The 23446-nt window shown below is 43.7% G+C and overlaps 1 protein-coding gene across 3 annotated transcripts in view; it reads left to right on the top strand.

The window, feature by feature from the left end:
• The first annotated feature begins 5129 nt into the window (after positions 1-5129).
• Positions 5130-23446, top strand: part of NISCH (nischarin) — a 29486-nt gene continuing 11169 nt past the window's right edge. For all 3 annotated transcript variants that reach the window (XM_054280793.1, XM_054280795.1, XM_054280794.1), the window contains exons 1-12: positions 5130-5296; positions 10755-10838; positions 11564-11746; positions 15038-15086; positions 16704-16867; positions 18214-18309; positions 19890-19985; positions 20300-20455; positions 21733-21801; positions 22249-22434; positions 22643-22771; positions 23182-23295. In XM_054280793.1, the coding sequence (XP_054136768.1) occupies positions 5210-5296; positions 10755-10838; positions 11564-11746; positions 15038-15086; positions 16704-16867; positions 18214-18309; positions 19890-19985; positions 20300-20455; positions 21733-21801; positions 22249-22434; positions 22643-22771; positions 23182-23295 (1413 nt within the window). In that variant the 5' untranslated portion in view covers positions 5130-5209. The remainder of the gene's footprint in view (positions 5297-10754; positions 10839-11563; positions 11747-15037; positions 15087-16703; positions 16868-18213; positions 18310-19889; positions 19986-20299; positions 20456-21732; positions 21802-22248; positions 22435-22642; positions 22772-23181; positions 23296-23446) is intronic.

A 23446-nucleotide genomic window follows, 5' to 3' on the forward strand; every position in this document is an offset into this window, starting at 1 on the left:
GGCTGGGCAGGGTCTGTCGCTGTCGCTGTCACTGTGCCGGCGCTGCCGGGGGCAGGGCTGATATAGGGGCTGGGGCCGGCCCCGGCAGCCCCGCACGCCCGGCCCCCCAGGAATGCCCGGCCCGCGTGCCTGGGGACGGGGACACGGCCAGCCCGGCTCTGGCACGTCCGGAGCCAGCCCCAGCCCCAGCCCCGGCCCCGGCCCCAGCCCCGGCCCCAGCCCCGGCCCCGGCCCAGTCCCGGCCCCGGCCCCAGCCCCAGCCCCGGCCCCAGCCCCAGCCCCGGCCCCGGCCCCAGCCCCGGCCCCGGCCCCGGCCCCAGCCCCAGCCCCAGCCCCGGCCCAGTCCCGGCCCCGGCCCCAGCCCCGGCCCCAGCCCCGGCCCCAGCCCCGGCCCCAGCCCCAGCCCCGGCCCCGGCCCCAGCCCCGGCCCAGCCCCGGCCCCCTCGGCGGCAGCTGGAGCGCTCCTCGTGACTGTGTTGTGGGATCAAGGCACCACTTTTCAGCAAGACCCACCGAAATTGCTGATCTATTGAGGCTCTTGGCTGTCCTGGCTCTTGGAGCCGTGCCATGGTGTCACCTCCACCTCCAGAGTGTTCCCCCTGGGAGCTGCCTTAGAAAGATTATCCCGTGCCAAATAGGATTGGGTATTGCAGGAAAGGTACATGTCCCAAAATATCCCTGTCCAGTAGCAAATGTCCCCCGGGGTAGTGGGAACAGGGGGTGTCAGGGCCCCTGGTCCCCTCTGGGTGTCCCCAAATCCATGGGGACCTGCAGCTGGGGCTCTGGGGGAGCAGGGGGTGGATGTGTGAGAGCAGACCAGGAGCATGGGGGGAGTGTGCAGCCCCTTGCGATGGAGACACACACGGAGCTTTGCCCCAGGCTTCTGTTTTCAGCTAGGGCTGCAAAATGTGGGGACCAGCCACCAAAATGGGGGTATCAGCTCTGTTTGATTCCAGGGATAATTGCCAGTCCTTTGGGAAATCATGACTCACTTCACCCAGCCAGCTCGCTGACCCGTCCCCACTGCAAATAGCTCAAATCCACACCCCTGGATTGGCTGTGGATTTACCACAGATTTACACTGCCACGGTGGAGAGCAAAACACACCAAAGGCCTCCGAGGGATGAGCAGTTTTCTCAGTGCAGTGAGAAGTGTTTTAATCCACAGGAACCAAAGACAAACCTCTCTTTTTAAATGATTCAGGACTCCCTCTTGTGTCCAGAGGGGCTACAGATGGCTCTGGCACCATAGGGTGGCAAAGTCTCACCTCCAGCTGGCTCATGTGAGAATTAGTTTGCAAAACTAAAAATACAATTAATACAACCGTTATTTTTCTACTTTTCTACAAATCCTCCTTTAAGATGAATCATGCTGCATGGAAAACCTGCAGTCCCCATGGAATGCCCAAGCCAAAGCAGCATTAACCAGGAGGTGTCAGCACAAAGAGGAGAGGCAGGTGAGCACAAAGCCATCCCCACATCACACCCTGCCAGGTTTTGAGTCCTGAAGGATTAACTCACTGCAGAGGCTGATAGGAACTGTGGTCCTGTGGGCACCCAGGCTTCAGCCCAGCCCTGCCTCTGCTCAGCATAAAAAGGAAAATTGATACATTTAAGGAATTGATTTTTGAAGCAGTTAGTCTTCCTAATTTGAATGTATTTAATATTTTGGTTGCCTTTATCACAGGAACGTCAGAAAAAGCAGCAGAGGGAAGCAGTTATTTTGTTAAAGGGCACTGGAGCCTGTTCTTAGGGAGGGCACAGGCTGGGATGGGAGACCTGCTGTTCCCCAGAACCAAACCACCACCCAAATCCTCCTGGGCAACCCCAGAGAGACCTTCCCAAGGAAATGCTGCCCCGAGGCAAACCCCAGCCCCTGGCTGCTTCTGTGGCCTTGGGATTCACTGCAGAGACAGTGGGTGGCAGGTGCCAGCTCTGGGCACTACCAGGACAGGGGCTGAGGAATCCTGCCTGCCCTGTCCCTCCATCCTGGGAAGGGATGGCTCTGAGTCACCCTGAAAACAGCCCCTGGGATGCGTCAGAATGTATTTAGGGTCAATGTAGCACAGGAGGGGTGGCTCAACATTGCCTTTAAAAGGTCTGCTGGAGAGAGCTGGGGTGAAATTCAGGCTGGGATGTGGAGGAAGGGTCTCTGTGTGCTTAGGGAGGGGAGATCTGGACAACTGCCACCCTACACTGGCATGGGAAAGCTGCACATCTGAGACTTAGAGAGCAGAGCTGAGCCAGAGGAGAGGATGAAATCCCATCTGGCAGCAGGAGGAGGTGATGTTCCTGCCGGGGAAGGAGGCACAGGCGAGTGGCACAATGCCAGCCCTGCCTCCCTGCTGGCTGCCTGGAGACAGAGCTTCCAGCATCCCCTGGCTCTCCCAGGCTGTTTGCTTACAAAAGAACTGGGAATTGGGGTTTTGTAGGGAAACCCAGACCTCTGCCATGCACAGCACAGAGAGGGGCTGCTGCAGGTAGGGGGTGTTCTGAGGGAACCACCCTGTCCTGCTGAGCCCCATGGCAGAGGGAGGGTGGCTATCTATAGCCTGGGGAGGGCTGCCAGCACAGTGCCTTTAATCTGCCACGGCTGTCACTGGGGTCAGGCACAGCCTGTTAGCTCCAGCTGCATCCTCACATGCTGTCCCACTTGTCAGTTCCTCCAAGCTACCAAGACATCTGGGAAGCTTTACTGAGCTTTTCTCCTCCAAAACTTCATTTCAGGTTGTCACTTCCAAGCAGCTGTAACCCGCTGCAGAACTAGCAGAGGAATTCTGGAGGTCAATTGTAAGGAAATAAAAGGCAGAAGCCTAACTAAGTTGCAATTCTATTTGAGATTAGGGATGTTTGCAGGGCTGCTTTGGCTGTGTCATGGCTCCAAACTGCAGCAAAATGCTCCAGCATCCCTCTTCCCTGCCTTGGGCACCTGGCCCTGAGAGAGAGTCCAGACCCAGCAACAGCAAAATTCTTTAATTTACGGCTTCCTAAAGCCTACTCGGAATATTTTAGCTGAAGGAGCCCCCATTTCCCCCTTCCCCAGGCACATTGCTCTCTCCTCTGTGGGCCAGGACGGGGCTGTCACACCCTGAGCCACCGCTGTGCCTGCGGGCAGGAGCTGCTTCAGGAGGCGGGGACGGGCCCTGATCAAACCCGACAGCCGCGACAGGGCTGCAAATTTTTATTTAATTAAGGAGACAGGACATTCTGAGGAAGCTTAATTAAAGTTGCTCTGCAAACCCACTTATTATCTCATGAAGAGGCTGAGCCAGCAGCAGTTTCTGATGCTGGGGCAGCATTAGAAAATCCCTGTTGGGTTGCCTGTGCTCTCTGTGTTTTGTCCTTGTACACATCATCCTTTGGCTACATCCTGACCAAGGAAAAACATTTTTCAGTGAAACCCCTCCCCCAAAATGGTTTTTTCCAGTTCTGTTTGCAGAGGTGTGTTTGCTTATCTACCATTGCAGTCCTGGTGGCATCTGAGACACCAGCACTGCCCCTGCAGCCCCACACATCCAGCCAGGGCATTTGCACTCCTGTTGTAATTCATACTGAGCTAATTGCATCCTCTCTTAGGTAGCATAATGTAGGGCAGACAGATGTTGCTTTCATTTTACTGGATGGTACTTTTAAACAAAATCTCCTTGATTTGACAGTCCAAACCCTAATCCTTCTGTGTGTATATGTAGCACAGAGTTTATTTCAAAGCCTTGATGGATGCTTGATGCATCCTTCTGCCAAAACATAATCTTTCTAGATAACCTCTCAATTTTAATACACTCAGATACTTCTAAAGAAACTCATTATATCCTCTCTCCTGCAATTTTCTGTTCCTGGGGTGCACACTGAGCCTGTCAGAAAGGTTGCCATAGCATGACTTTCCCTCAGGGCAACTCAGGTTCAGCTCAGGGAAAAGGCTGAGGAGAGTTTGCTTGCCATCTTTTAGATTCTCCACTTCTGTTACAAATTCCTGGCAAGATCCTTCAGTGTGTACAGGCTTGAAACTCTTCCCATGCTCAGTGGGACAGTGGAAGTAAAGTCCATGCTGTCAGTAAATCACCCCAAACAACAACCCGAGTTCACCCTGGGCTCGTTCCTGAGTGAATCAGCCCAGGTCCTCAGCTCTGTTTTGGGGTGGTCAGCTCAGTCACAGAACCACTGGGGTGGCACCTCAGCCTGGTGTGACAGTGTCCAAGCCTCCAGCAGCCCTTGGTGGCCACAGATGTGCACCATGACCTGCCAGCAGCTGGAACAGTGTCACAGCCACAGCACTGGGAGGGGGCTCAGCCCTTGGCAGCTCCGCACTGCTGGGATTGCATCCCTCTGGATTGCACTGGATTGGGCTTGGTTGGAGTCACTGGATTGTACTGGATTGCATTGTATTGAATTGGACAGCATCGGATTGGGTTCTATTCCACAGGATTGCATTGGCCTGGATTCTATTCCATTGGCTTCCATTGGATTGGATTCCATTCCATTGCATTGCATTGGACTGGATTCCATTCCACTGACTTCCATTGGATTGCATTGGACTGGATTCTGTTCCATTGGATTGCATTGGATTGAATTCAATTCCATTGGATTCCACTGGATTGCTTTGGACTGGATTGGACTCTGTTGGCCTCCACTGGACTGGATTTGATTCCACTGGATTCCATTGGATTCCGTTGGACTCCGCTGGTCTCCATTGGACTGGATTGGATTCCGTTGGATTCTGCTGGACTCCATTGGATTCTGCTGCTTTCCATTGGGTTCCATTGGACTCCATTGGACTGGATTGGATTCCATTGGACTGGACTGGATTCCGCTGGACTCCATTGGATTCTGTTGGATTCCATTGGATTCCGTTGGACTCCATTGGATCGCACTGCACCGCACTGCGCGACGCCCCCCGGGCACAGCCAGCGCGCATGCGCGTCCGGATCGGCTAGACCCCCGCCCCCGCGGGCCATAGCCACGCCCCGACGGCACCACGCCCCGCCCCTGCACCGAGCACCGCCCTCCCGTGCTCAGCCCCCGCCCCCTCGCACCGGGCCCCGCCCCCTGTGCCCATAAAGGGGCGCGGGCGGAGCGCGCCGCGCCCTGAGGGGGTCGAGCCAAGATGGCGGCGGCGGCAGTGCGGGCCGGACGGGCAGCGGGTGCGGGTGGCGGCGGCCGCGGGGGAGCCGTGACGGCCTGAGCGGCTGCGCCCCGGCGCTTCTCCCGGCGACATGGAGGCGGCGGCGGGAGGCGAGGACGGCGAGGAGCCCCCGCGGGAGGCCCGAGTCCTGGGCTCTGAGCTGGTGGAGACGTACACGGTGCGGAGCGGTGAGGCCGTGCGGGACGTGCGGGGATGGGGCAGCGGCCCCGCCGCCTCAGCGCTGCCGGGGAGCGGGTGAGGCCGGGCTCGGGGCCGGGCTGCCGCCGGCAGCTGTGCCCGGCCGGAGCTGTGCCCACGCTGGGGATGGAGCGAGGCATTTGGCACAAGTTTCCGAGGGGCCTCGGGGAAAGGAGCCGCGGGGGAGCGGGGCTCCGCCGGGAGAAGCGGCCCCGAGCTCCGCGTAGCCTCGGTCCTTCGGGAGAGGCGGAGGCTCCGCGGGCAAGTGTCGTGTTCTTGCCCGTATATATCTCTGTGTATGTGCCTATGTTTATGGGAGATGGCTGTCGAGTAAACATAGCTTTCAAAGCTGGACTAAACAAAGCAGAAAATCTTTCCTTTGCATGCAAGTATCAATAAAAAACCCCTCTGATCTTATTTCCAGAGGAAATCAGCTGATTTAGGATAGACAGTTTTTCTTTTATCCCACCAAAAAAAAAAAAAAATTGCCAGCAGTGTTTCATTTGGGGAAGGAATGAAGCTTTTGATATATAACTTGTTTTTCATCTGGTCTCATTCTACCAAGAGTTAATTGGTCTGTTTTTCAGGAAGAAGCTCATCCTAAAGCAAACCTCAGTGTAATTGCACATAGAAAATGCCTCGAGCACACCACCCTTTAGTTATATAACTAAAAAATGTTTTCTCCTTCTGCCTTTTTTTAGCGTAATTTGAAAGACCTTTTTTTGGTAGAATGCTCACGGATGACAGGCTTCCTGCTGTGGGAAAGAAAAGGGAAAGGGGAGCAATGGTTTAGAAAGACAGTATTTGGAAAGTTGCGTGATGGATACAAGTAATGCCTCATGCTCCTGCCTCTGTAAAGGTATCCAGGGAACACAGAGCAACAGGAGAGTGGTCTCTGAGTTGTTAATAGGACAGAGCTTACACAGCTGAGGCACATGAAGAGCCTAACTCCTTCCCAGGTGATGCCTATTGGAACATGATTGTGGCAATGACTTTCAGGTGGTGAGTTGCCAAATTTACAGGCAGAAACGTGTGGAGCATTTGGTGAAGGAGTTGACTGCAAGCTTGAAATGAATTTTTGAGAAGTGTCTGAGCACATTCTCTTAGTTGTATGGTGTGTGTTCTCAGAAATGGTGCCACTCCTGCTGAGGTGTTACTGAGGGTGTGTTAGGATGTGGTTCAACCCTCAGTCACTGAGAGGCACAGTGAGACCTGTGGCTTGGGGACTGGAAACTTCCATGGCAGGTGTGAACCAAGACTCAGCAGTGCTGGTGTTGAGAATTTCAATCAGTATTATGCAATACCAGTGAATGAGAAAATCAGGTGTATTCAGGTGACAAAATGCTGGTGTCATCTGCCCCCTTATCCCTCTGGAAGTTATGGTGCAGGAGCTGAAAGGAGTTCCATTGCTGCTCCAGCCTGCAGACAAGTGCTGTGGTAGGGCCATCCTTGGGTGACACCATTCATGTTCCAGATTGAGCTGGAGTTCAGGTGTGTAACTCTGCAGGTGGTGTTCATCTCTCAGCTGATAGTTGAGGATAACGTTTTAAGCTGCTGCAGCTAAGCCTAAAGAAGTTTATTTTTTCCAGACCAGATTTCTTTCTTTAGTGGTTATGGAAATACCATGCTACTTTAATGCCATTTTTCTTAGGAGCTTTAAAGGTACAGTGTATCAAAGACAGGATTTACCAGTATTTGGTCCTGCTTTGATTCTCTTGCTGCATTTTTGAAGGCATGTTGGCACTAAGCTTGCCTGTGTGTAAACCTCCTGAAGCTGTTAGCAGGACTCCAAGGCTGCTTGTCAGCTTTGTGAGACAGGCCCAAGCCTTTAGAAATGTGGCACTAGATCTTTAAATAAAAGCAGAAGTATTACAAAATTTGTCACAGGCTGAAAAGTTTTTGAAAAAAGTAGCATGTGTTTAGTGTTCATAATTAGGTGAGTGGAGCTTAAGGGCATGACAAAGACCTGCACCAGGACAGAGACTTTTAAATGGTATAAAAGTCAGTCAAATTTGGTCAAGATAAGAGAGGAAATACAGCTGTAGCAACCTGCATCTTCATCCATTGCCATGTGCTCAGGTGGCAGTGATCCTATTTACATCCTTGTTTTTAAAAGATTGTTTTTCTTGTGGCAGATGAGCTTCCTGTTGCACTCTGTGTTTCAGAGCTCACTCTCAATAGAAGGGGGCTGCCATGACATCTCTTTGACAGTTGTGGTACCAGATCCTGTAGAATACATCAGGGAGCCCCACAGTTCTGTGTGATGTTGAAGGTACTTTTAAAAATATGATTCTCCTTGGAGTGTTTGGCATGAAAGGCAAGGTGTGGGTAAATCCAGCAGGGAAAATGCTGCCCTGGTTGATGTGTTTGCTGTTGGGTTACTGAGCTGTGAGCATTTCTCCAGGGTTTCTCCTGGGTGTGCTGCTCCAGCTGATGCTGACTGAACCCTTGGTTTGAGTAAAAGGCCTCAGGGCTGTCAGTGCCTCATTTGTTTCCTGCTATGCATTTGTTTGGCCTAAAATTCCCTTCCTGCTTTTCCTGCTTTTTGCAGCTGTTTTTAACATAAATACTAACTTTGATATTTAAGGAAATACTCTTGCTTCCTTGAATGGCTGTAAACTGCCTACATGATGAGGCAGGAGGAGGAGATGTGGCTGCATCACTGCTCTGGAATTTGGGACCTGCTGGCTGTAGTCACACCTGTGTCCCAGCCTTCCTGTGGAGAGCTCTGTCATTTAGTGTTGGGTTGTTATTTGGTTTTTTTGCAGTACTGAAGCATGTGCAGTGGGATGAGACACAATGTAGAAGTGCCAGTTCTCCATGTAAAGCAAGATGTGCAGGTTTTGTATAGGAAGTGAACAAAAAGCAGTCTGGAATCACTGTTGTTCATTTAATATCTGGTTTTAAAATGTTTAGTAGGTCTTCCAGCCCTCAGTATTTAAGAAGATGAAGGGATGCTGTATGGTGGTGTGGGCTCTTAACTGCAAAGAACTTGTAGTGGCATGCTAGAAAACAACAAAAAAATTCTATATATATAGCATTGCAAATATGTCAAACACCTTGCAAAGTAGAACATAACCAAAAGAGCTGATTTATAGAAAGATGGACAAAACTTTTAATGCAGAAGGGTTTGGTAGAGACAGGTGGAGGAGGAAATCCTGTGAACATAAAGGGTTCTGTGTTTTGGCTCAATAGAAGTGTGGTTTGTGGTGTAAGGATGGGTGGGGATTTCACATGGTATATTTATTTATGTCTGCAAGAAAGTGCAGAGTGGGGATGTCATCATCTATCCCTGTATTCCTTTAGCACCTGGTGTGACAGGCAGCCCTTGGGGGACCTTAACTTCAGCTGTCAGCCTTGTTGTATTAGTGCACTCAAAATTTGTTGGTGATGAACTTAAACTCCTAAAACAGTGACATATCTAAGGGGATTTTTTGCTTCAAAATGATTTATTTCTATATTAAGACAAGTCTCATACACACATCAGCATATTGCATTTATATATTTATTCTTCAAGATAATGGCAGCTTGTGGATTGATGTGAAATCAGTTGCTGTCTCTGCATGCTGGTGCTGTTTGGGGGGTGAATATGTACTGCCTGCTCTGGCTGCCTTCTAGATGGGAATGCTACAGCTTTTTAAAGACTTAACCTAAGGAATTGTATCAGTGCATGCAAACACTCACTTAAACAGGTAATTTCCCAACCAGACTGTCCATTTCTCTAAGTTTCTAGAAGTGGTCAGTGCTTGCCATTTCAGCAAAAGGATATTAAACCTTTATTACAAATTTACTCTGTGTTTTATACAGGGAGGAGGGGTTTGCTTGCTCACCTGGTGAGTGTCAGTTGGGACATGTGAAGTTACTGAATTTCCAGTGTCTAATCTTAGGTTTCATGCCTTGTGTACTCAATGTGCATTGCATTTAGATGTGCTGCTTGCTCTGCCATAGTTTAGCACAGTCATCTTTTCAAAACAATTGGTATTTTTATTATGGCTTATAAATGTAGTACTTCTTTACTTCTGAGTTTCTTTTCTTGGAGTTTCTCCTTGCTTTCCTCTGGGTTATGAGGTGCTTTTGAGTGCTGGTGTTATTTCTGTTCTGGTTTGTCACCAGCACAGTGATTAATCCTGATCTGCTGTTTCCCAACACAACATGACAGGAGAACAGGCACAGGCCCTAATTGAGTCCATAATTCTGTGTGGGCATTCTTCTGTGTTTTCAGTGCTCATCCCAGCTCTGATGTGTCACTCACCGCGTGCTCGAGTCAGACATCTTGGTTTGGGGTTTGTTCAGTGAGCCAGTGTCAGATGCTTACAAAAATAAAACTGGCATCAACTCTAGTTCATCTTCTAAAATGCAGGTGGCATTCTATTTAATGCTTGACATTGTGCTGCTCTGTACTTGCAGTAAGTGAAAACTGGTCTTTTATGTAACAGATTGAAGCTGTTACTGATTTTTGTTTTCTCATGTGGGTTTAGCAACTAGATGTGTATCATCCTCATAGCAGCTATGAGTCAGCTCTGGGTGATCTGTGGTAGTAAGCAAGTTCTTAACTGTATTAAATGCTTTCAAGATTTGATTACAAGTTGGTGTTTTCCTCAAAGAGTACAGTTGGACTGGATAATATAGTTTATTTAATTTGTTGTATTCAAGTCGCTGTGGAACTGGTTTTGCAGAGCCTTGTTTGTTTTCAGCTTGTGTTTTAGCTTGTACCTCTAAAATGTCTTTGGGATGGCTTTTTTCTGGCATATCAAAAGGTAGGCTGAGTTTTCTGCAAAACCAGTACTGTTCTATCCAGAAAGTCACCTAGAATGAAAATCTTTGTTTGGTGCATGCATGGCTAAAAATACTTATTTTTGTATTAGATGTTTAGTTGCTTTAGATAATTGCAGTGATTCTTTGGGCTCAGTAACTCTTCAGGGAGATGTCTTGTGTGCTTTACCCCAAAAGGAATAAAACAGCATCCACCCAGCCAAAGGATTTGTTCTGTTTTCTCAAGGGTTAAGCTCCAGATTTCTGCTTAACTGAAGTGACAGCAGGATGCTTGCCAAGTTCTTCTGCCCATTGTGGAACTTGGTAGATGAAAGAAGGGATGCTGCTGTCTCAGGCTTGTGGGTAGCTATGAGGACCAACTTCAGTTAGCAGAAACTTTTGGGAAAAGAAGTAGCTTAGAGCCCTTGGTCATTAACCTTTGGGTTGCAGAAAAAAACCCTTTGCTTTACACTGAGGCATCTGCATGTTCTTTTTATGGAGCACCCTTGTAGTGAGATCAGGCATCCCCCATCAGCAAAGCCCCCTCACACCTGGGGTTAGCATTTCCTTAGCTCTGATCCTTGCAGAATATCTACCCACCTTCAGTGCTCCATCAATCAGCAGGTCTCACAGGCAGCTTCTCTTTAATGCTTTGCAGTGTCCTTACTTGAATTTCATCCTTTCAGGTGTACATTATTCAGGTCAGTGTTGGCAATCATCAGTGGACAGTCAAACATCGTTACAGTGATTTCCATGACCTGCATGAAAAGGTAAGAATGTTAAAACTGTGACCTTGGTATCTTACAAAACTTTGTACAGTTCTTGTAGTTCTGTTTTACAGAGTGATTTACATAATTTCTTTCTTCAATAAAGAGAGAGAATATGTGCCAGATGCCATCTGAACTGCAGATTCAGTCCTTTTTGTGAGAACATTGTTACTTGCCCCTGTTACACTCCCCTCTTGAACTGGGGGAGGTTGACCTGGACAACTTCAGCCTTGGTTGGAAGCTGTGTCAGAGAGGAGAGTTCAGGCTGGAGTCAGTGAACTTTTTGCTAAGGATGTTTATGATCAGCTGATTTGGTGGCCAAAGTCTCATCACAGTGGATGATAAAAACATCCTTAAAGTAGCATGGGATATTTACCAACCAGTGCTGATAAAAAACAAAAATGAGGAAAAGTCTACTTTGTTCAAGAGTGTTCTGCTTTCTCAGAAATGCACTGGTTATTTTGTTGTTTTATCACATTTGTTGCATTCTGCCCTGGTACTGAGAGTGATTCTTTGAGCTGACCCTGTTATTACACTCTGATCATTCCATGACAAAATGTTCTTTCTGAAAATACCTAATACTTTGAGGGCAGTAGACAAATTTACTGAAGTAATTTTATTTTTGGATCTTCCCAGCATCAGGCAACATGCACTTATTGTGTTCCATTGCATCTTTTGTGCAAGTTCAGGTGGTGTGTCAGGTATTAGCTCTGGTCTTTGTCTTTCAGCTTGTTTCAGAGAAGAAAATAGATAAAAATCTGTTACCTCCAAAGAAGATGATTGGAAAAAATTCCAAAAGCCTTGTGGAGAAAAGACAAAAGGAACTGGAGATCTACCTGCAAACTCTGCTGCTCAAGTTCCCTGTTACTGCACCAAAAGTTTTGTCACACTTCCTACACTTTCATTTATATGTAAGTTTATGTTTTTAGTGTCTGAATAGAGGCCTGAGTCTCTTTCCCTAATTCTCTGACTTGGGGAGAATTCTGTGGAATCTTCATGAGTTTGCTGAAATGGTTCTTTTTCAACATTTTGCACAATATAACAAAGCATATTTTTAAGGTTTTTGACACTGCTTTTTATTGCAGTAGACACTGTGCTGGGAACTAGTGTGGGCAGGGACTCTAAAAAGAAAAAAATAAATGCTGGCAGGAGAGTTGGAAGCTGTGAATAAATGTGAGGCTGAATTGGTTAGGCTGAAGTCAAGAGTGCTGGCTCTCAAATGAACATTGCATAATGGATCCACACCCTCCTACTTAGTGGCTAATGGTTGGAGCTGTGGTTCACACTGAAACAGTTTCCAGTAGCCCAGATGAAGAGAAATGATGCCTCTCTGTGGAAGCACAGTGATGGAGTGGCCTTTGGAGAAATAGCTCCAGCAGACAGAATGTTACGGTAAAGGATACTTGAAGCAAGAAGCAATTACTTGATTTCATGTTCAGATTGCAATTTGCTCATCTCTTGTGTACAGTTAGGCTTTTTTTGCAATATGGCATCATGTTGTAAGGGGGAGAAGGAATTTCCTCAAGAGGAAAAAGCACTGGAGAGCTGAGTGGAAAGAAGGAGCAGTAACTGCTTTGGGGTGGGATGTCTTGAGAAGGCCCTTCAGGGTTTCATAGCTTCAGAAATTAGTCACCAGTGATCCATTAGGTGTTAATTAAGTTTTAGCAACAAAAGAAAGCCTGGTTTAGTTATGTTACATGAACATAATTATCCTGGTGAGACTTCAGAGTTTCTTAGATAAAAATAGTTGAAGGTTTATTCCACAGTGTTGCGATTGCCTTGCAGACTTGAGAGAGAAGCACAGATTTGTAACTATCAAGCCCTCTGAAATGGATTTGAGGTTTTAAATTTATTCAAAATGTCTGACAATGTAGGGAGAATTCTGTTCAAATAAACCAAAATTCCAGTGATCACCAGCAAATTGCATAATTTTTCTGTTCTGTGCTCTATCTTGTAGATGACATCTGTTTCATTAAAGTTTCAGTGTTGTAACTTCCACATGGTTTTTATGCAAGCAGAAGTTCTTCCTTGCCCCTGACTTATTTCTCAGGACTATTTTTTTATCTCTTGTAATGTAATCTTTTTTTGCTTTTCCAAAGAGCTAGCAGTATTTGGATATGAATGCTTCCCTGTTTCTAAATGCTCTTGGATATTAAGAGCAAAGATGTTCCTCAGTCTGCATTTCTTTGCTTTAGGGGGATCTGACTTAGTTTTAAACTCTATTGTCTTTTTCTTGGAACTTTAGAATACTTTTAAATATTTACCAAAAATGTGTTAATTATTCAGGAGAAAAGCTAAATATTTACCACAGTAATTCTACTGGGAAAAATGACCTTTCTTCAGAACTTTGATCTTTTAAAATATCTTCATTACCAGACAACCCATGTACATATAGAAGCCATTATAATCCCTGATATTGCCTTATTAATTTATGTAGGAAGGGTACAATATTTTTGTCTATTCTTTTTTGCAGTATTTCCAGTAAGGATTATTTAATTTCATTTCCCGTGTTAATAGAACTAAATGGAGTCGAAATACCAGCCATTGATACATTAAAGTCACTTTGAAGCCTTTTGTTGTTCTTGGGTGCAGCCTAGCAAAGAGAAACAGTTGCATGTGACAGCAATGTAGAACTTTATTGTTACTCTGACATTGAAAAGGATTTCTGCAGTGACATGGAGATGCTTATTTTATTGCATGGTCTTTGTCATCTTAGAAGATTGGGTTTGTTAACTTACATGTAGAAGGTTTTGCAGGAAAAGCATTGAGTACCCACAAACTGCTGTTCAGACACCTGCAAACAATGGACTTCTGTGGGTGTGATGCATTGAAGTAGTTACAGCTAAGACAGAAGTCTCTTGTAGATCTGACAGAGGAATAGAGTTCCTTTTTTTTTGCCTACTAGTCACTGAACAGTGTAAGTCATAATCTTGTTCCAGTTATAAATGTAGGAAAAAAATTTTGGCTCTGTGTCCCAGATGACAAAAGAGATACAGAGTAGAGTTTTCAATTAAGTCTGTGCTTGCCAGATCAGTGTAAGTGGCTTATTCAGATGTGAATCAGAATTGTTTAATTTTGTTTGGAATACAGCTTTGAGCTTGTTGTTCTCAAGCTATGGCGTGGAGGCTTTGTTCATCCTCAGTGAATGGGGTTTCAGTTGCACTAAGAATGTGATGTTCTAAAATCCTTGTCTCATCAAATGAACTGAGCTGTCTGCTGCAGATGTCCTGTGGTTGTATTCCCTTGGTATGAATCATGAGGTATTTGTCAGCAAAGTAAACTCATGAAATATTCATGTGGCAATGATCCATAATATCTGTTCATACTTTGCAGCTACCTTAAAATGAGATGTTTCACTAGGGGAAGCTTCACCCTCACAGTTTTATTTTGTTCTTTTTGTGGGCCTTTGAAAGGGAACAGTTAGGAGTGCTCAGAACTATTTCTGGACTTGCACAGAGAGTTTACTTTTTGTGGAGAGAGGTGTGCCCAGGTGGGAAATACTTGTACTCATCTTTGTGCACCTGCAGATTCAGGAAGTACAGATCCCTGCACTGAGTTTTCAGCCTTTCATGCTGGAGCCATCAGTGCCAGGAATGGAGGCTGAGCACCTGGGTGGGGCCAGGAGGGGAAGAGGGGTGATGGGAGAGGAGGGGTTTGCTTTACCTTGCAGCAAGCATAGCAGAGTTGAAGTCCAGAAGACTACTTACTTTTTACATCTCTTTTTTTCTGTAGACCTGTTAATCTAAAGCATTCTCTGTGTTAGTGATGTTCTGAGGAAATGTTGAGTGCTTGTGGCATTAGATTGGTCTTAATGTTAAAATGTGAAGAGCACTAGACTTGTAATATTTTCTTCAAAAAGAGCTTTCTTCCAAGTTGGGCTAATGATGGCTAATAATAACTTGTTATAGTTGCTGCTGCCCTTTTATTAATGTGTGCAGAATGAATTTTTTAAATGTAATTCACTTTCTTTCATCTTGTAAATGAAAATCCTATGAAATAAAACAATGTCAAGTAATTTTTAGGAATCATTTTCAAGTTACAAAGAAATCTATAAAAAAGTCACCCCTGATTTCAGTTAAAAAAAACCCAAAAGACTGTCCTCTGCCACAGTTAAAAAAGGATACTTCACTAAAGGTCCAGATTAAAAAATTGGAACCATAAGTATGTAAATAACACTTACTGCAATGGTTTATTGTTTGCAGGAGATCAATGGGATCACTGCTGCATTGGCTGAAGAACTCTTTCACAAAGGTAAGGAACTTGCAGCATTCATTCCAGGAATGTTTTCCTCTCTGTTCATGCATTCACATATCTTTCATATTTTACCTCCAGACAATGAGAGATCTGCTCTTCCATATCCAACTGATACTTTTTCTCCTCCTTCTTTCTTTTTGTCTTTTTTTTTTTTTTTTTTACTGCTTGCACTTTAATTCAAGCTGTGTTTTGTGAGGAGCTGCAACAGTCTTGCAGGCACTGTTGGAAACAAGAAATTAGTGAATGTATGTTTTGCAAAGGGCCTCCTAGTCTGTGTCCTTAAGGGACAGCATGTGGCAGTGGTGATCAGGAGCTTTTGCTAAGCTCTGTCTCACTGTGTTTTAGTGTAAGCTGTAAGGAAGCTTGGTCTGTGTCAGTGAGTCCTGACAGTCTGTGTATTAAATGCAAGAGATCACTTTGGATACCTAAATATTATTCTTCCAGAATTCAGGAAACAGGAGACCTTCTGGTCAGTTAATTTAAGGGTGGCTTTTCTGAGGCTGGCAGATGAAAATGAAATGCTCTTACTGTAACTACAACAGCTCCAGCTGCTCCATTAACAGCAGGAGGCATGTGAAAGGATTAATCCCTGCTATTTTTGTTTTGAAGGACATGCAAGATGCTACTTTATAATTCCAGTTGGCTGAGGTGTGGTAGGCATGAAAGGTGAAGCATGTTTTAGCAATGCCATTTCAGATTTTCTGCCAGAAAGTTACCTTTAGGTGAAGCCACCTCAGAGAGTCCATTCAGTGAATTTTGGAATATCTAAAGCTTGTGAAGAAATCTTTACTGGCTTTCTAGTGCCTGCAGTCTCACTGATATGAGAATTGATGTGTCCCTGACTGCTCTGTTTTAGTGTAATCTTCCACTAATGTATGTGCAGCTGGACTCTTGATACCACTGAGGCTGTAGGGAAATTTACTCCTCAGAGCATTTCTGAGAACTCTGCTTATCACAAAAGCTGATGCTTTTTTGTCCATGAAGTCAAACTGGTGTCCCTAAAATGGAGAAAGATATTCATTCCATGTGTGTGTTCCAGCTGCTGTACCCTACATCAAGCTTATGGTGCCTTCAGACAGGCTTTTATGTGCTGCTTCCTGCTGTTCCTACTGTTAAATTGGATTGTGAAATTATAATTAGATAAGGCATTTTCTGTTCTGGGCATTTGCTTTGGTACTAGCATGCAGAAAATCCCCATACTTTCAAAAAAACATTGTTCACTACAGTTCTGCATTTAGCATAGCAAAAGATCTGAGGTTGTGTTTTAGATAGCAGGTGCTGTGTTTTCTTAATAGAAAAAACCTAACTGCTATAAACTCAGAGATATCTCAGAAAAAGTTTCACAACTCTTACATTATGTAAAGGAACTTTGATTCCAGTCCTGTTAAGGCTGAGGGAAATTTGCCATTAATTGCATTAGGAACTTCAGGCCTGTATCATGAGTGCCCACTTGAATTCCTGAATTATTTTGGTGTTAAAAAAAGTTATTTTGCTTCCTCAATTTGCATCTTAGAGTACAAATGACAAACCTGTATCACTACATTTCCCATGTAGCATTTACTCCTGTGTGAGCCTTGCAACATTGTGTTTGATCCTGAGCTGCTCTTTTTCCAGGAGAGCAGCTCTTAATGGCTGGAGAAGTCTTCACCATCAGGCCCTTGCAGTTGTATGCTGTCACTCAGCAGCTGCTGCAGGGCAAACCTACCTGTGCTAATGGAGATGCCAAAACAGATCTGGGGCATATTCTGGATTTCACTTGTAGACTCAAGTATCTAAAGGTGAGGTCAATGTTTAATAGGTGTTTATGCTGCCAACCTTCAGTCCATGCTGTCCTCTAGCCAAGGTGTTTGTGTGTGATGTTGTGGTCTTTTCAGCAGTGTCCTCTGTATAGATGCAGCCACAAAACCTTACTGGGTGCCAGTAGGGATGGGTAAAGAAATAAATATTGACCTCTCCAACCTTGCTTTCTGTGCAAGCACTAGGGGTAGGCCGCTGTATATGAATATATCTGCATCTATATAAATCTTGCCCCCTTTCTCACTGTCTCACTGCATCTGAAAGTTAAAAATAAAACCCTAAAAAGTGCCTCAGTTTCATAGGTGGCCCTGAATTTCTTGCTAAAATGCCATTTCAGAATAAATGTAAAATGGCCTCAGAACAGAGAGTTTTTGTCAGGAGACAATTTGAATTTTTTTTTTCTACCAAATAAATGAATTAGACTTTCCTTAAAGTAATTTTTTAATACTGCTTGCTATGACTCAAAAACTCATTTTAGCCCCTTTATTGCATGAGGAGCTGCCTTTTAACTGTGTCGTGTGTTCAAAGCTGAAATAAAACGGTGGATCAGGGAAGCAAAACCACAGCTGTGCTGGTGTTCCTGGGGCTCCTCAGTTTCCTTTGTCATCCTCTGTCTGTATAGAATCCTCTAAAGGGAGGATTTTCTGGCTGGAGAGGAGCTTATTGTTCAGAAAAATGGGCATCTGCAGAATTTCTAACCCTTCTGAATGCCTGTGAGTGGGCACATTCAGAACTTGTAAGATACATAAAACCAGAGAAAACCCTTTGAGTTTTCTCTCAAAATTCTATTCACAGCAAACATAATGAAGCCACCTGCTTTTTATGCTGCTGACATGCTCTGAGGCCAGAATCCTATGACCATATGGAAATACCAGATGCATTTTTATTGATGTATCAGTTTAATGCTTGTTTTCTTCAAACCCATCTTGAACTTCATTCCTTGTAGTGGAATTAAAGACAGCACTGACTTAGAGGGTTCAAAGGTTTCATGGAAGTGATTTTCAGTGAATTTTCTCTGATTTTCAGCTAAGAATGGAGCCTTGGTCAGCCTTGCTTATGATATTGCTTTTTTGCATGCCCCATGTGCTACAGAATGCAAGCACAAGGTGGCACTTCAAGTTCAGTGCACTTAGCTGGAGCAACTAGTATTTGTTTTCCTGAACAGTTAACCTGCAAGTGTCATGAATCATTTCATATTTGAGAAATTGCTTGGAATTTTGGCTGTCTTTCCAAGCCACTGCCCTTGGGCCATTGCCTGTGTAAGACTGGAATGTGAACAAGTTGGATTGTGTGCACTAACTCAGTTCTTTAATGTCTTAAATGCCAGGTCACTGGAACAGGGGGACCTTTTGGAACCAGTAACATTCAGGAGCATCTCTTGCCTTTTGATCTGTCTATTTTCAAATCACTTCATCAAATAGAGGTAGGGCTGAGATACTGCTCATATGTGCTCTGCAAATGCCAGGCCTGCTGCCTGTATCTCAGAATTGGTGATTCTCTGCTTTGATTTGCTGCTGGAGTTGGGGAATGCAGAGTTTAGGAGGACTGTTTCATTTGTGAAACAATGTTTTTTCACAAGTTTTGGAAATAAGGACACAACATTTAAATTAGAAGACCTTTCACTGTGTGTATTTCCAAAAAATCACTTTTCAGTATTCACACAAAACCTATGCCTGAGTGCCTTTCCACTGCCATGAAGAATTAACAAGTGGTACTAGTAGGATCCTCTATTACAAAATGCTTTTTATTTGGAAAAAAAAAAAGTATGTCAAGTATTTGTGAAAATACACTGACATTAAGTTTTTGGGTGTAGTGCTGCTTGCTTCATAATTTACAGATGTTTTTCATTGCTCTGCTTGCAGTATAAATTCCAGGGTTTCTAGCAGTTTTCAATGGATATTTTTTTAAATACCTTCTTGACCACTTCAGGTCTTTCCAGAGAGAGACTATCCAATTCTGTCACACAGTCTGTGCACTTTTGGTGGATGCTGTACTTTTTCTAGTACGTGAATGCTGTTGTGTCATTGATATGAGACAGTTGCTGATTGAGAACTGAAGTGTATTTCTGAAGTCAGTGATTTATTGTCATTCTCATATGGGAAAGAAGCTACAATAGAGGGAGAGAGTCTAACACAGCAGAGAGGATAGTGCAGAATTGTATCAATTTTCCCCTTTTCTGTGAGCATGAATGTGAGGAAAAGTGATTTTAGATCTTGAAGACTTTTGATATTGTATGTTCATGAAAGGTTTTGGATTGACTGACACTCGATGAACACTTTCATCCCAAAGTAAGCACTGTCCAAAAAGTAACAGTGGTAATCTGGGAAGAATTTTTTTCAAGAATGACAGAGATTTTTCAATCTCTGTCAGTTCATTGTGGTTTCCCTGATACACCAGCAAATGTGCCAGCTCTCATGGTTGCACAATGTGTGTGACTGTCTACAGAGGAGGACCTGGACAGATACTGTAGCAGATTTTCAGTAATGTTGTTTGAAATTGAGCTACAGAAAAAGAGACGTTGTAATCTTACACTTAGTCTGTGTAATTAGCTGTCTACAGGTCATTAGATTAGTGTCCTCACTTTCTAGGCATTTCTTTTTTCTTATGATAAAAAGGCCATCTGATACCCAAATGAACGTGTCTGCAGGTAGAGTCATAGCTGGAAATAAATCTCTTTTAGGTAACAGTAAAAATGCTGTGAACTGTTAAATCACCTGGGTAGTTTCACCTTGAATACATGGGACAGGTGGAAGGTCAATGGAGAAGCTTCATTTAAATATATGTTGGAATTTCACTTTTCTCTAGTTATGACTCTAATTTCTTGCTTTAGCTTTGCCATGTGTCAGTGTTTCTGACCTGATAATCCCAGGAGATTTTAAGAAAGGGCTGTAACTACTTTGCAGATCGCTGTAGAATCTGCTGTTGAAGCTTTCAGCTACCTCTTTTGTGTCTCATTTGTCTGTCTTAACATTTCTGACTTTGTAATGTAATTTTTTAAAATAGATCAGTCATTGTGGGGGAAAGCTTATCAAAGGGCTGACTTCATCAAAGCATGCTCTGGCCACACTGAGTGTTCGGTTTTCAGCAACATCAATGAAGGTAAGAGCAAGTTCCTCTTTCTGGTGAGTGTTCAAAGCATGTGGAAAACCAATATACACAGTGGGGAAATATCCATTTGGAGTTCATGGAGTTTTCTGTACTGCCTATTGCAGGTTCTGTTTTTAAAACCATGGAACTCTAAGGGTTTTCTAACCTTACAGAAATCTCAAGTTCCAATGAGAGAAGTGTTGGGATGTGTCCCTTCACAGGGACACTTTTGATGCTTGCTTACATGGGATTGTTGGCATAGTTTCCAAAACCATTAGCTCTCCCTGAAGATGTAAGCCAAATGTTGGTGTCCCTCTCTTAAACAGGAAATCCTGGTGCCTGAGGCCTCTGAGTTTGATCAGTGGGAGCCAGAGGATGCACTGGATTCAAGTTGTCCAGTGACAGCAATTATTCCAACCTGGAGAACTTTAACAACTTTGGACATGAGTCACAACAGCATCTCTGAAATTGATGACTCAGTGGTAAGAAGTATTTTTAATTTGTGGAAAAAATATTTCTTATCTGTGGCATATTATACACAGCAAGGATTTTGGATTTGCTCTACTGCTTTTCTGGAGAATTTTCAGTTGCACTTTATGTTGGTTATCCACCCAAGTTAGTGCTTAGGAGGTTTGTTCTATAAGAACTTCATTTCCTTTGCTAAAGGAGAATACTTTTGTCATTTTGTGTTCTGTAGGCATTTCCATGAATTCTCACTTTTTGAAATATGCTTTTACTGTTTGCCTTGGCTGTAGGAGCCAATTAGAATTTTTTTTTAATTTTTTTTGAGGAAAAAACACCTCATGGCTCAACTTTGGAGCAGTTATCAAGGCTGGAGTTTCCTGCATATTTAAAAACCTATGACTTGCTGGCAGCTTTCTTGACATCAAAACAATATGTAAAGCATGAAAACAAAATTTTGGAGTATTTTGCCAGTACTTTAGAATTTTGTTTTGTAAATCAGCTATTAAGAAAAAAAATCGACATTCATCACAAGAGCATGGTAAAATATGAAGATAGCTTTTTACTTGAGCTACTCTTGTGAAGCAGGAAATAATTACATGTATAGCTCAACCAGACATCATAGACTTGGAGCATAATTATCTTGTTCATAATTTTTTGTGATGTGGATTTAAGATGCTTCAAGTCTGTGTGCAGGTCTTAACTGGCCTGTCAAGGCAAATCAATTCTGAGATACAACCAAATTAAAGCAGATGCAAAACACTGATGTCAGAATTCAGCATCAAGTTCAAGGTTTGAGACCTCCAAAATAAAAGAATTTCTAAGTTAAAATGCATTTTCTACAAGTTTGTGTGACCTGACCTTGTAGTTCTTGGCTGGTATAATCAGGAATGGATTTACTCTGGGTTTTGGTACTACTGTCTTTATGCAGGTTTGTGTGTAGCATAAATCCCCTGGTTTATCTGTTTGATAAGACCAAAGCAGCATTAGTGGGTTTTATCTATAATTAAAGATAAAGATAAGCTAGGAGAAATTATTTGTCTTCAGTAAGAAACCAGGTTTTAGATTAAAACTGAATGGTGCCTCTCAGAGTAACCTGGTTTTCTTAAGAGCAGGAGTCACCCCTTTTTTTGACCCTAATCACACAGAATGTTTTCTTAATGCCAGAAGCTAGGAAGAGAGACTGTGTTGGACAAGACCTTTCCATTGCTTTTGTTGGTCAACAGATACTGAAGAAGGTGTGGCCTGACTTAAAACTAAAGTGCATTTAACACATGTGGGTTTTTTTCCCTTCTAGAAATTAATTCCAAAGATTGAGTTCCTGGATTTGAGTCACAATGGGGTGTCTCTAGTGGAAAATTTACAGGTAAGTGATGCATTTGAAGGCGAATTTTTTACCCAACTGCCCGAGACCTTAGAACACAGATTTTCATACTTCAAAATTTTGTTGCTCATCTTCATGGAGAGTAGTTTCAGCCCAAACAGCTGCTTCTTTGTAGCATCAAGTACTCTTTTAGTGATGCATTTCCTAACTGCTCCTGGATATTTTAATTTCTTTGCCAATATTGACATACATTTAGTTCTTAACTAAATTCATTCACTGCCAGCTGTATGTGTGGGTTAAAAATGCAGTGGAGGAAATTCCATTTCTACAAGCTTTAACCTTTGTAATGAACAGTTTCAGGTCATGTCTGTCATGCTATGTAGTGTCCAGCATGAAAACACTGTTGCACAATAAAATGAGCCAGCCATAAGATAGCATCTTTGTTCAGCTTTAATTGGTGTATGACATGAATTTTCTGTGCTGTTGTAGCATCTGTACAACCTTGTTCACCTGGACTTATCCTACAACAAACTTACAACACTGGAAGGTGTTCACACAAAACTGGGAAACATCAAAACTCTGAATTTAGCAGGAAATCAGCTGGAAAGGCTGTGTGGTCTTAACAAACTGTACTCATTAGTCAACTTGGATCTGAGCAACAACAAAATAGAACAGGTAACTGTTGACTTTTGGTGTCAAAATGTGTGTTAGGTCAGAAGCCATTTATTTTAGTGGATCAAACTGCAAATAAATAAATAAATGTGGCTGTAGTGATTTTTCCTGGTTGTTGTTTGTATGTAATCTATGGAAGAAATGCTCAGTCTGTGTGCTCATTTTCATTTTGCCAGTGTGTATTCATGCTTTTATTCTCAAATACTTTCAGATTGATGAAGTAAAAAATATCGGCGGCCTGCCATGCTTGGAGAAGGTGATGTTGTCGAGCAACCCGCTGAGCATCATCCCTGATTACCGCACCAAAGTCCTCGCTCAGTTTGGAGACAGGGCCTCAGAGGTGAGCCCAGGGCTACCCTTCTCACCCTCCCTTCAGCCTGGGCAGGGAAGTGCTGCAAATGCTCTGAAAACCTGAGGAGTTTTTAGTGTGCATTGGAGAAGGTGTTTAGAGAGTGAAACCTTATTAATGTTATTCAGCAGTGCTCCCGGATCTAAATGAGATTTTACCCTGCCTCATTGGGTAACAGTCTGTTAATATTGAAACACTGTTGTGCTGGAATGGTGTTACACTTACCAAATGTTGCTGAGTTTGCATTAAAGTGATGTTAGCTCAAGGTCTAATGTGGTAATTGTTTCTGTGTAATAGTTACATGGTTTGCATTGAGCCATGGCAATTTTTCATTATTCCATTAATAAAAATTGGAGAATGCCTCATTTGCAGTACTTTTAGCTATTTTAACTTTTTTTTAGGTTTGTTTGGATAACATTGTTACCACAGAAAAGGAACTGGACACAGTGGAAGTGCTAAAAGCTATTCAAAAAGCAAAGGAGGTGAAATACAAACTCAGCAACTCTGATAAAAAGGTGAGTCTGGTGCTGTGAGAAGAGTAGAATGTGCAGCTTACAAAAGCTTACAAAATTACTTCTACAGGTTAGATGTAAGCAGAATGCAGTGAATTTTCCTTAGCATTAAAATTTTTATGCTTTGTGTTTTAATGTGATATGAACTTTTAAT

The sequence above is a fragment of the Melozone crissalis genome, unplaced genomic scaffold (genome assembly GCF_028551555.1).
Source record: "Melozone crissalis strain CALT ecotype California unplaced genomic scaffold, PUWL_Pcris_2 ptg000029l_1, whole genome shotgun sequence".
Taxonomy (NCBI): domain Eukaryota; kingdom Metazoa; phylum Chordata; class Aves; order Passeriformes; family Passerellidae; genus Melozone; species Melozone crissalis.